General features: G+C 40.6%; 1 protein-coding gene across 1 annotated transcript in view; it reads left to right on the plus strand.

The window, feature by feature from the left end:
* The window catches only part of LOC149457767 (cilia- and flagella-associated protein 46-like), a 201,884-nt gene that overhangs the window by 119,195 nt on the left and 68,366 nt on the right, over positions 1-14,323 (plus strand). The window contains exons 31-34 of the mRNA XM_089683217.1: positions 209-370; positions 2,624-2,772; positions 5,565-5,663; positions 9,690-9,780. Of these exons, the coding sequence (XP_089539343.1) occupies positions 209-370; positions 2,624-2,772; positions 5,565-5,663; positions 9,690-9,780 (501 nt within the window). The remainder of the gene's footprint in view (positions 1-208; positions 371-2,623; positions 2,773-5,564; positions 5,664-9,689; positions 9,781-14,323) is intronic.

Genomic DNA, 14,323 nt, shown 5'->3' on the forward strand with positions numbered 1-14,323 from the left:
ATGGAGGACATTACCAGTTCCCTTAAGGGCACTGATGAAAAATGTTTGTTTCATTGGATAAACTTTATCAATACATAAGAATATAAATGCTACTGGAACGCCTAAGAAAAGTTGAAACTTATCACCACACAGACTCTCCCCTCCCAGCTTATGTGGCTTTGTAACTCTTTAAGATTATTTGTTTCTCAATTTTTTTTATTTTTTTCAGCCTGTTTCAGTCAAGGAGAAGCCTAAGCGGAAAGGACCAATTGACGGATTACCTTCAAATGCAGAGGAGTGGGCCATGTATGATTGTCCTGATGAGCTTAGAGATGCATTTAAACAAGATACATCTTCCCAAGTCATAAACAGAAGTACCATTGTGAAACCAGTAAGTCTTATAAAGAATTGTGACCAGTAGGAGACAGAACTGATCATACACAGAGGATCGCAGTCAGACTCTCAGAATAAATGACACTATGGTTTGTTCATCTTAATTACCAGTACAGTAAAAATGAACATGTTAACAGCCTTTCTTTGTGGGAAGATTTGTATATTATAAAACATCATTCTCTAAGCCAAGGGTGCTCAACCTTTTGAAGAGCGAGGGTCACTTAATTGATTTAATAACCGGTTGAGGGCCACAATGAAATGGTTTAGAATTAAATTTTTTTTATTTTGAATAGCATAATGAGCATTTTCCTTCTGCAGCCGCTGAATGCCGGAGGGAGGGAGAGAAAGAAAAGCCGACTTTCTGTAGTTGCAGGAGAAAAATGCAGAAAATCATTCCTGTACATGCCACCCCCTCTGCCCCTCCTGTCCAAGTGTAAAACAGAATGTGACAGGGAAGCTGCAAAGGCCCCCTGAAGCATGGGGCTGGGTCACCCTTGTGATTACTGACGCTACACTAGTGGTTGGGGGGTGTGGCAAGAACATGTATCATTGGTGGGGTTTTACTGCCCCCCAAATCGCAAATGTTACCAAGCTCATACTGTCCTGAGCTCCCTATAAGGCTGCTTTTACACTGATGCGCTGCTACCCACCATCCCAGAGCGTAAGGACACATCACAGAGACCCTGCTCTAAGCCTGTTACAGACTTCATAGACTCTAAGGGCTCATGTACACTGCACCTGATAAACTCATGTTTAGGAGCTGTTCAGCGGTTTTTTCAGCAGCCCCTGAACTCTCCCTACTGTTTTCCTATGTGTCCATGTACACTCTGTCGTTTACAGTCGTTTAGAGGCAGTTGAGTTTACAGTTGTTTTTTTGAACACAGAAAACTTGCGTTCAGGAGTAGATTTTGTCAGCGTTTCATACGCTTGGAAATGTGGCTAACCGCATTTGTAAGAGTTTGCATTTGAAATTTTTTTTTAACTTTTCCATTTCTAGATGCTGTCCAGAGCCTTTTTTCATCATGAAAAATGCATGCAAAGCGTTTTCCCGGTACTCAAATGTACCTAGCACACCATACTTTGGGGTTTCTCATGAAAGAAAATACAGTAGACACTGCTGCAAAAATTTCTGCACAGAAATGAGCTGGAACACATCCAAACACCACAAAAAAAAAAAGAAAAGACAGCTAATCTCAACAAATATTGCTCTATCTGCTTCTGCTCTCTCTATTTCTCTCAATATTTCTAAAATAGTTAATTTTTTACTGCTTATCAGTGCATTCTGGGCATTTTGGAAGGTCTCCTGAGGTTATCTTTAAAAAACGCTTCAAAATGCAAATGCTCATAAACGCATATGATCGCAGTATTCAAACACAGCTAAATAGACGTTTTTTAACCTACGTTTTCCAGCAGTCAGTTTCCATTGTTCAGAAGTGTCCCGTGTACATGGAGCCTAATAAATCATAACACACATTTCAGCAGTGTGCGTTACATATTCATTGTAAAAAAAAAACCCCACCAAATAATAACTTTTGCCAATACTCATTCATTAATTTGGCAGCTCTTTATATTAGTAGAATGATTGTATCTAGCTGATAATTCATCACTTCACATATTCTTGCATTGTATGAAACCTCAGGTGATACCATATATTGGCTCTTGATGCTGTTCCCAGGATATTCCTATACTATATATACAGTAGGTGAAGTATAGTGTATTTTCAGAGAATGCACATTTTGAGTTTTCATTTCAATGACAATCTTAAAGGCATATGTCACCTTTACCAAAAACTGCCTATGCAGATAAGAGACGTCTGTAGCTGATAATAGGCTGTGGAGCTTTGACCAAAGTCGAATAATACCTTTCTATAGGTGTAGTTCATTTATGTACCTCATGAAGCCTGGTTGGAAAAATCCCAGGATGTTGCTAAGAGAGGCCCAGCTATTACTGTTTATCTTCACCATCACAGGAGAGAGCTCTTTGATTCAAACCCCCTCACTTGCACTTTCTCTCCCCTGATGCAGTAGCTCTGAGCTCAGCTCACCTGTGATGGTGAAGGAGAACAGTAATAGCTGGGCCTCTCTTAGTAATGTCCTTAGCAAGGTCCTGGGAGTTTCCAGTCAGGCTTCAGCCCTATGATTTGTTTTTTAATTTATAATTCTATAACATAATGTTCTGTATAACATAATTAAGGAAATCAAATCAGATCAGTATTATTTTTAAAATCATCTTGTGTTGTCTTACTCTGCAGACATACAGTCTCTACTACCTAGGTCTACTTGTAGAAGAATTGCACAGCATTTCATATACACATTTGACACTTTCTGTTCTCCAACTGTCAGAGGTTATCGCACATGACATTGTGGAAAGTAAAAGTCTGTCGGATTTCTACCATCTAAAGTAGGTACTATCTACTACACTACTACATTTAATGGATTTAGTGTACATCAGTTGCTATTTGATATACTGTACACAATGCTGTGTGGCGCATTTATATGATAACATATTCTAAAGTACAGTAAATTCAAATATATTATACAAGAATAGAAGTGAGCCAGACTGAATCTGGCAAACTGTTGTCAAGTACACATACGTTTGAATAATCTGTGTTGAATATCTTAGATTTGTAGCCAGTTGACTTCTTGGTTCACTTTGAAAAGCAAATTGTTCTGCCCTAGTTACCATTCTGACACACCAATGGAACATGCAGGTTTCATTGTAGAAAGAGGGCTGAAAGAGCATTTTAAGCACAAAGAAGTCAAAAAGAACACTGTGGGTCCATTCTCCCAAACACCTACATTGTAAAATAGAAAATAAAATGAGATGCATAGAATGGAGTATCTAATGTCTTTTGTTGCTGGTCCCACATTCTCTTAAAAAGAAAAAAAAATAGGTTTATATCAGATGATAAATTGTCTCCAGGATTAAACTTTAGTAACACCTATGACAAAAGATATTGTTTTTTCCCATAATAAACCCATCGAAGCTTGAGATCCTGAGAGTTTCCAGCATTCTGAATTGTTCTGCTGCAGCCAGACTGTTTTGACATACAGTATAGTGCTAAAAGAGCATTACACCTAAGTGACCAATTTACCAGGATAAAGGGGCATCATTTGCACATGAATTTCTCTCTTATGCAATTCCACTGCCTGAAGAGCCTGGTGTGTCTTTAGCATGGGCTCTTGTTTTGTGCAGGTGCCATCTTTTTATGGATACGCCACCATACATTTTTGTTTTTACCAGAATAGTAACTTTGACAAGATGGAACTAAAGGAACTGCCATTGCTGAGGCAATTAGAGGGTCTTCAATCTCCTGAACTGTCAGGGTCTGTGTTGAAGGGCTTTGGGCTTGTGTCAATGGCATTAGTTTGTTATTAGTTTAAGATGTTTTTGAGATGATTCAAAATGTATTGACAGGTGCATTTGACTTTCTGTTGATGTCCTTCTGACTAGCATTTGACATGCCTATAGACTTTATGGGAATACAAAATCTGCTTGAAGTGAACAAATGCTTATTGGCACAGGCCCTTAGGTGTTAGAACAGCAGCTTCTAGGTGTTCAGTCCCGTTGGCTGTTTGTAGGCTTTCAGTGAGCAGTTCGAGGGTGGCAAAGCTGGCCATACATGGATCGAAATGCGGCCAGTTCAGCAGGTACCAGCTGAATTTTTACCCATGTATAGGTTAGCTGGTCGTACGCAAGTTGATCTATCAATTTACTTGCTTACAACGAGCCTGTTGGGTTTTTCCTGAATGATCAGTGCCACCTGTTATAGCCAATAATACTGATCATTGTATTCTGCTGGTGGGGAAGGCTTCCTGCTCGGAGAATACAATAGTACAGTGGGACAATTCCCCCATCCAAACTAAATGTGTGGATGAGGGAATCAGCTCATTTGTGGCTCATGGGGGAATTGGTTGCATAACGCTAAATGAGGCAGAAAAATAATTCCTTCAAGTCCCACACAGTTATAATAATAAGACTGAACATTGAGCTGCTTCTATAAGCCCAAAAATGACCTTTACTTAAAAAAACAAAAAACAAAAAAAAAACCTCTTTTTGAAGAGGTTTTTTTTTTACCATTTTCAGACCAAATAGTCATACACTACGTATTAAGTAACATTTATATAAGTACCTATTTAAAATACACATGTCACTAGATCCTTATGGACTGCCATTGTTGACATTTCAGTTTGAAAATGTTAATTCCCCATCTGTAATGCTTATACTGTGGCTTCAGGACTGTCTAACCTCTTTTTGAAGAGGTTTTTTTTTTGTTACCATTTTCAGACCAAATAGTCATACACTACGTATTAAGTAACATTTATGTATCTATTTAAAATACACCTGTCACTAGATCCTTATGGACTGCCATTGTTGACATTTCAGTTTGAAAATGTTAATTCCCCATCTGTCATGCTTATACTGTGGCTTCAGGACTGTTTAAGTCAATGACCCAGAGGAAGGATAGCAGTATGGAATGCTAACTCTTTTTTGACACTGCGATTCAAAAGTGTTAAATTCAGACTTAGCCTCTACGTCTCTCATGAAAGGTGTACTTTTACAGCTGACAAACTGTAGATATATACTGGTAATACATTTATGGCTGCACCAGCCACATAATCCCAGCATTTCAAATCTATTATTGTACTTAAATGGAAACCACTACTCTACTTTCTCCACCGCTTGGTGCATTTCACCCAACAGGTGGGCTTAATTGCTTATCACCTCATGAAATGTTACTTGGCTGTCTCTGGTTTCAAGACTTTTACTTACAGCCGAGGAACAAGTGTGCTGCAAAAGCAGTAAAAGTGAGTTTAAAACTTCTGATCTATTTACTTATTTTAAGTAGTTTTGAAACCAGTGGAGCAGCATGACAGGTAGGCAGCTAGCATTTTTGCAGAAGGAGATATCAGCAAAGGCAAATTTATAACTTTTAACCCTGCACACCATTGACTTTGAAATGTGGTTAAATGTTTTCTTTGTGTGTTTCTGTTTTCACTATGAAAAGTCTGGTGCAGCTCTGCATAGAAACCAATGAGCTTCCATATTGTCAAAGTTTAATTGAACAAGATGAAGTTAGGAGCTTTTGCACTCTCCAGTTTTAGTAAATCAACCCCACAGTGTTTCAGTAATTTTTCAACTTGAAATTGATATACCAAATTAATTCTTACTTTACTTTTCCTTTTTGATAGAATTTCTCAAATATGTGGAGATTTAAAACTCTACAATGCAGCCAGTTATCACCAAAGAACAGTCAGCAATATGTCCATTAGCGAATATGAACTGATAAGGTATGTTGCCTATGTTTGCTTAAATTAATTTGGTAATTTATAGCATTCCTATATAATGTTCCTCAAATCATAGGATAACACAAGAACAAAACAAAAGCTATCTGGTACGTCATCCTCAACCTAGTTTTTAGAGTACCACGTCTGGTTCTCTCTGGACCAGATGGTAGAGGGATTGCCTGGAAGTGACCTTTGGGCACTGGGTTCTGTACAGTGCGCTTTTGAGACTTTGCTTTCAGAAATTGGCTGTGAAGCTTTTTCTAGTTCTGCTGTACAGGGTGCATCACGCTCACACTTTGCTAAGTGCTCTGGAGTCTTTAACTCCATTGACTGTGGCTAAATTCTCTTCCCTTTCAGCTGAAGTTTTTACTCTGGTCATGGGAGCCTTTTTGCCCCGAATCGTCCAATTATTTGCCAATCCCAAAGGGCACTGGAATGCCCCACACTCTTGCCTGCAGATTCTTTATCTGATTTGCCTGTGGCCTTTGTATCTTCTGAGCCATCATCTGCTGCGAATCTGTCTAATTCACTAAAGTCACTCCAGTCTTTTGATGATAAGCTTAAGCTGAGACTGTTACGGCTCTGGTTGATGTAGTGCTCACCACTTTGAAATGAGAGAATCAGCCTACTGTCAATGCTGCTTGGTTTGTTTTAAAATATTTGAAAACTCTAAAGGCAACAAAGACTTTCCCTTTGCAACCACTTTTTCAGCTATTTCTCTCAGGAGATTGTAAGCATCCTGATAACCCATTAGAGACAATATTCTCTCTGCTCCAACAAGGTTTTATCACCTTTTCAAAGCAAATGTCTGAACTGGTGGCTTTACCCTGCAAAGTATTGGGACAAGGTGATGTTGAGATCAATACTACCTTCTTTCCTAAAGTAGATTCTGTCTATCACCTTACCCACTACATTACTCTTCCGTCCTTCTGTCCAGATCTAGCTCACACACAGAATATTTCTCCTCATTGTCTAGATGTCATTTGGACTGTTTGGGTCTATCTCTCAGCCACTGCTTCTCAGTAAGACTAATCCCCTTTCTGCCATTCTGGATGATCCCTGAAAGGGTGCATCGGCTTCTCTTGCCATCTTTTCTAGGTGGCTCAGACAGACCATCATTTAAGCTTATGGTGTTAAGAATTGGGTTCCACCTTTTCCTGTCAATACACATTACTAGATCTGTGAGTGCTTTTTGGGTTGCTAAGAAAGGGTTTCCCAGATATGTAAGGTTTTCACCTGCTCTTGTGTTTGCATGTTCTTCAAAGTGTTAGTTCAGCTTTAAAGAAAATCTGTAAAGGTGACTTTACACTGGACCCTCTCCCCACCCCCTGGTCCCAGCTATACTTGCCTCCCACGATCCTAAGTTGTCAGGGCTCCCACAAGCTGCTCCACCAGTCCAGGAATTATAAATCCCAGCTGCTTTCTCTTCTCTCCATCCAATGCTGCTAAGATGGACCAGATGATTTTAATAGGTCAGCATCATCGCATGGATGGCGCTGACCAATCAGAAACCATCTGGTTCACTGGACAGAGAGAAGAGAAAGCAGCAGGGATTTCAAATCCCTGGACTGGTGGAGTGGCTTGTAGGAGCCCTGACAGCTCGGGATCGTGGAAGGTAAATACAGCAGGGACTGGGGGGGGGTGTTGAGGAGGTGGTCCAATGTTAGGTCACCATTACAGATTTTCTGTAAAGTATGAACTAACCCTTTAAGTTCTACCAAGTGGATGTTTTGGCTTCATCTGATGCCAACTTGGGTATAAAGTTTTTTCGTCAACTTTTGGAGCTGCAGTTCTGTTATTTTTTGCTTGGGCCTGATAGCATTTGTTTGATGTGTTGCCTGTCACTCAGAATATTTTTAAATGTCCAGAATGTTAAAGTCTTTATGTGACCTTTAATGGATGAAAAAGAAAATAGGATTTTTGTACTCACCATAAAATCTTTTTCTTGAAGCCCTTTGAGGGACACAGGTCCCACTTGAAGCCCTTTGAGGGACACAGGTCTCACCCCTCTGTGTTTATAATCATGCTCTTGGTATTGCTTTGCTACAAAATGAAGGCATGCTGGTAGTAGGAGCTGTTTTACAGAGTTTTCCAAACAGTTTTTCAGTTTGTCATTGTCAAATCCTTTTGTAGTACTCTGCATAACCCAAAAGTTAAAGACTTCCTGTGCTCCTCAATGAACTAACAAGAAAAGTACAAAACGTCATGTGAGAGCTCTGCACGAAAAGACGAATATTCTTAATTAAGCCTCTGCACACTGATATAGCCCTACATACTACTAGTGAATAATATTAAAACAGGGAAGCTAGCCAACTTAGTTAGAGTTCTCCTTCTCTGGCCATCCCCTGCTGTACTAGCAAAATACAAGTCCACACTGTACACACGCAGTATCTGGAAAGTATGGACATTTAGTACCAATATGGTGTGAACTGACATAGTTATTGCTACAAAACTAGATTTGATCTCTAACCTCAGCTCAATCTTTAGAATTACACTTTTGTTAAGGGGAAACTTACAGTGCCTTGAAAAAGTATTCATACCCCTTGAATTTTCCACATTTTGTCATGTTACAACCAAAAAAGGTACATTTATTTTATTGGGATTTTATGTGATAGACCAACACAAAATGACACATAAGTGTGAAGTGAAAGGAAAAGGATAAATGGTTTTCAAATTTTTTTACAAATAAATATCTGAAAAGTGTGGCGTGCATTTGTATTCATCTCTCCTGAGTCAATACTTTGTAAAACCACCTTTCACTGCAATTACAGCTGCAAGTCTTTTTGGGTATGTCTCTACCAGCTTTGCACATCTAGAGAGACACATGAGGTGCCACAAGTGGAGTTCTTTTGATATCTCCAACTCCAACATTGGATATCATCCCTTCCTCATACCTCCGAGTGACCATTCCGCAAATCGAACTTTGTCAATATGCCCCAGGTCTTATTTCAGCTCTTTACTCCTCTCTAAACAGTGGCACTTCCTCCTCTTCACACTTCCATGTGGCTCAGTGAAAATGAGACTTGACACCTACCATTGACTCAGCAGACTGGAGCAAGGCCTTGTCCTCGGTAGCTAAGTGTTCCTTTAACCCCGTCATCCTTGAAGCCACTGAAATCATCCACGCCAACCCTGACTGTAGTGACTGCTGCTGTAGGAGTTGTGGTCATCGTGGAGATGTCCTAAATATCTGGTGGAGATGTCCACGATTGGTGGGCTTCTGGTCCTGGGTGTTTGGCTTACTGTGCACTTTATTTCATTTAATTATCCATAAGGATGCTAAACTGGCCACGTTGCACTGTCCCATCCCAGGCCTTTATGCCCACCAGCAGAAATTGGTCTCCTATTTATTTTTGTATGTGAAAAGAACCATTGCTTAGTCCTGGAAAAAGCCTACGGTCCCCTTCTAGAGAGTGAAAACTTTATGATGGCCCTTATGATTAATGAACAGATGTCTATCAGTTTGATGGACTCCCATTCTACATTTCTCAAAATTTGGGAACCTTAGATCAAATACTCCTTTTCCTTGTTGAACCCTGCCAGTATTGGTTGCCTATGACCATCGCTTGGGACGATGGGGGGTCCCGAGCCCCAGTTTTCCCTCCTCTCCTTATCCTCTTTTTTCTCTCTCCTTTTCTTTTTCTATCTCCTACTTTTGGAGTCTCTAACCCCCATCTTCGTTTTCCTTCTCCCAGTTTGGGTTGCCCTTGAGAAGGGAAACACACAATTTTGTCATTTTTTTTATCCATCTTATGAGGTATCCCTCCTTGTCTTATCACTCATTTGTTTACATGTTTGATTGTCAGTTTATATTTAGTACCTTGACATGCCTATTGTTATATGCAGTCTTCATTGGTATTCAGTGCTCAGTTGATTACATAAAAATTATTGAACCAGAAAAATAATGTTGACTTTTAATCAGTAAATTGTTACCTTATTAGGGATTCTATAGTTTACAGATATAACATATGTACTGTATAACATATGACATAAGTCTTTTTGATAATGTATTTTAAATAATTATTGTAGCTATGCACAAGAAGCTGATGTGGCAAAGGAGGAGAAACAAGATGGTAGTAATGATAACACAACAGACCAGCCTTTAAGTGGTAAAACAAAGGTAAGCTTGTTTGAAAAGGAGCTAAATATTGTATACTATTCACTATTTACCATTACTTGCTTAAAGTGTAGCCCTCCCTTTCATTCTTATCCTTCTTATCTTATGCTAAATCGAGAGATATCACCTATAAAGCCACAAAGCGGCTTGTCAAAATTTTCTTAATTTGGCCCATGCATACAACATACACTCCCTATTTCAATCATATGTAGAAACATACCTCACTTCCAATCTTTCCATGGGATTAAATAAAGAATGCACATGCATGTGTGGGCCTAGCTCAGAAGATTTTGATTAGCAACTCTGCAGCTTTATGGGAAATGTCTCCCTGGACAGTTGAGTATCAGCTTGCCAGGAAAACCTACAATAGAAGGGTAACTGGGGAGCAGTTACCAGGAGGTCAGGCCTGGTATGGTATATATCTCTGATCACAGTACAATGTTATAGATGGAGGGGAGATCAGACGTCCAGTATGTAGAGCAGCCTTTCTCAACCAGGGTGCCTTCAGGCTTTTTTCAAAAACTGCCCAAAAATTCTATACAAGCCAGCAGGTGAATTCAGACTGCCTTTAAGTTACACAAAGCCATAGGTTTTCATCACACACTTTTACAACATTCCAGCTGCCAGCATCCTTACAACCAAATACATAATTAATTTATAAGGAGGACGTCGGGAGCATCCTTGTTTGCCCCTCCCCTGCCCCTTTTTTCAGCAGTGGGGTCACATTAGCTGAGTGAGGGAGAGAAACTAAGGGAGAAACTCCAGAACACTAGTCAGTACCAGTTTGCAAAGGAATATTTGATTTGGAAGAATAAATCACCTCTAACGTTGGGTGTCCTACGTGTGTGGATGTTGCTGCATTATATAAAACTATTAGAATAATTTTTTACATTTTAGAATGGAGTTGAGTGCTTTGAGATTGTCCGTAATTTTAAAGGGTGCTTTGACTGAAAGATGGTTGAGAAACACTGATATAGAGTATACAGTATAGAAGGGGAGGTCAGGCCCGGTACAATATACATCTGTGATCACAGTACAATGTTATAGAGTGGTGGGGAGGGGAGGTCAGGCCTCCAGTATAACATTGTACTATCATAGCTCCAAACTGTCCCTGATTTCAGGGACTGTCGCTGATTTGGAACAAAGTCCCTCTGTCCCTCTTTCCTCCTCATTTATCCCTCATTTTGGTCTGTTCTATATACTTGTATAAAAATTCACTATTTATCTTTCAAAAATTGTTTCACAGTGCTAAACCATTCATCTAGTTTCTAAATTTCTGCATTTATAAATTTCAAAAACCAGTAGGGATAGTAGTAATTTAAAATAAAAGCACTTTTGGGTTTAACTAATATTTTTTTTTTTTATAAATTCTCCTTTAAGGGGGTGTGGCGGGGTTCTATGCCTGCATACTTTTTCTAATAGGTGTCCCTCGTTCCTATGGGGAGGTATGTAGGTGTAATATTAAAGCTTAAGGCTGCACTCACACCAGAACAAGTGATTTTTAGGCATTTTTATGTGAGTGTTTCTTCATTTATTTATTTCAGGTACTTATATATAGCGCCATCAATTTACACTGTGCTTTACATACATATATTGTACATTCACATCAGTCCCTAACCCTCAAAGGAGCGTACAATCTAAAGTCCCTAACTCACATTCATACATACACATACTAGGGACAATTTAGACAGGAGCCAATTAACCTACCAGCATGTCTTTGGAGTGTGGGAGGAAACCGGAGTACCCGGAGGAAACCCACGCAGTCACAAGGAGAACATGCAAACTCCAGGCAGGTGGTGCTGGGGTTGGGATTTGAACCAGCGACCCTAGTACTGCCAGGCGGAAGTGCTAACCATTTAGCCACTGTGCATGCCAATACAAATGTTTTATGTATTGTGTATTTGTGTATGTATTGATAACTTTGGAGAAGTTAATGTAAAACCCCAAAATATGTTGGTTTCCTGTATTTAAAAATGTAGTTATTTATTAATATTTCCTTATTTTTATGCATTATCCTAATATATGATATGTATTCTATACATAATTTATTTGCTGTTGCTGTTTCTATACCACAATGATCTGTTTACAAAATATGTTTATTGCTAGCCCTGAAGAAGGAGATGCAGATCCCAAAATACATTTGTTTCCTATTTCTTCCGTAAACCTATGCAGTCCTTTTCAAATATCATTGCCTACTTTGCGTTTGTGTTGGATGCAGACTCTGCTACTCTTAATAGAGTCAAGCATTTGTGATTTTATATTCTATTTGACTACAAGACATGTAAAGTGTCATATACCTGGTGGTGGAGTTAGGGTTAATGGGCACGGCATGGAGTGGCCTCGTAGTTCTTGCTAACAGCGGGTATGGGTAGATAGCTGAACGTCAACAGGCTGGTTGTATAGAATTCAATCAGTAGATCCACTTCTGTACAAGTAGCCTGCCCATGCATGGATCGAAGTTTGCTTGGTGAACGATGTATGGCCACTTTAACGATGTCAATCAGTAGATCCACTTCTGTACAACTAGCCTGCCCATACATGGATCGAAGTTTGCTTGGTGAACGATGTATGGCCAGGTAGATTCACAAAATGCTGTAGACAAGACAGCACTGGTCCTGTGCAGCAGATCAGTTTCAATAACCCACTTGGTGCCAGCACTAGTGACAGACGCATGCATGCCTTCTCAAGCTCGCATGCACACACTTCCACACGAATATGCATGACTATGTGCCGGTCTTCTCATAGATATCCTATCCTTCCAGCCCCAAGTCCAATCTTTAACAAACTCATGCAGACTCCACCTCCGTAACATTGCCAAAATCCGCACGTTCCTAACCCCAGAAACCACTAAACAGCTCATCCACTCCCTCATCATATCACGACTCGACTACTGCAACTCCCTCCTCACTGGCCTGCCTCGCCGCTGGCTATCCCCGCTTCAGTCGATCCTGAATACGGCTGCCAGACTCATTCACCTTTCCAACCGCTCCATTTCCGCCACCCCCCTCTGCCAATCCCTCCACTGGCTTCCGATTGCGCAACGGATCAAATTCAAAATCCTAACACTGACGTACAAAGCCGTCCACCATACTGCCCCAAACTACATCACCGACCTAATATCCAAGTACTGCCCAGCACGCACACTCCGATCCTCACAAGACCTCCTTCTCTCTAGTTCCCTGCTCTCCTCCTCCCATGCCCGCCTCCAGGACTTCTCCAGGGTGTCACCCTTCCTCTGGAACTCCCTGCCCCAACCCATCAGATTATCACCTACTCTCCTCTCCTTTAGGCGCACCCTGAAAACCCATCTCTTCAGGGAAGCCTACCTCACCCCCTGCTAACTTGCTGACCTCCTCCACTCTTCCTACCACTCCATCCCCCACAGCTATCTCCTCCTGTACCACTATCCCATCCCTTCTAGATTGTAAGCTCGAAAGAGCAGGGCCCTTGATCCCCTCATGTTTTGCATTGTATTGGTATTGTTCTGTCACATGTTCTGTCCCCCTTTGTAATGTACAGCGCTGAGTGAACTATTGGCGCTTTATAAATACTGTATAATAATAATAATAATAGATGTTTGTCCCAAAGCAACATTCTGTATACTGGCATGCCTTTCCTGACATAAAGTCTAAGTACCTCTTTGTAGTTGATCTAGAAGCCTGTGAATTTGTATGCCATGGACTGCATCTTAGCCTGTGCTTTCAGTCAATCATTCATTTACTATAGCAATAAAAATAAGACATAGGGTGTTTTAACCCTTCTATACTGCATACAAGACTTAAAAAAAACAATTTGGTTTACATACACTTTAATATGGCTAAAGGAGCCAGTACTTACATTATGTTTTATTTCTATCTGAAAACACTACTGTAATCCCATTAGTTTCACCAGTGATGGATGAGCTACAAATCCATGTCAGAACTATTCCATTTATTTGTGTATAGTGCAGTGGTTCTCAACCTTCCTAATGACGCGACCCTTTAATACAGTTCCTCATGTTGTGGTGACCCCCAACCATAAAATTATTTTTGTTGCTACTTCATAACTGTAATTTTGCAGTGGGAGGAGTAGTGCCACATCATTGGTGTCAGTGAGAGGAGTAGTGCCACATCACTGATGTCAATGGGAGGAATAGTACCCCATCATTGGTATCAGTGGGAGGAATAGTGTCCCATCATTGGTATCAGTGGGAGGAATAGTGTCCCATCATTGGTATCAGTGGGAGGAATAGTGCCACATTGTTGGTGTCAGTGGGAGGAATAGTGCCCCATCATTGGTGTCAGTGTGGGAGGAATAGTGCCCCATCATTGGTGTCAGTGGGGGGGGATAGTGCCCCATCATTGATACTAGTGTGGGGGGGGAATTGTGCCCCATCATTGGTGTCAGTGGGGGGGATAGTGCCCCATCGTTGGTGTCAGTGGGGGGAGGAATAGTGCCCCATCGTTGGTGTCAGTGGGGGGAGGAATAGTGCCCCATCGTTGGTGTCAGTGGGGGGAGGAATAGTTCTCCATCGTTGGTGTCAGTGGGGGGGGGGGGGGGGGAAATA

This window comes from Staurois parvus, unplaced genomic scaffold (assembly GCF_062004578.1).
Source record: "Staurois parvus isolate SC_StPar_1 unplaced genomic scaffold, SC_StPar_1.0 ptg000303l, whole genome shotgun sequence".
Taxonomy (NCBI): Eukaryota; Metazoa; Chordata; class Amphibia; order Anura; family Ranidae; genus Staurois; species Staurois parvus.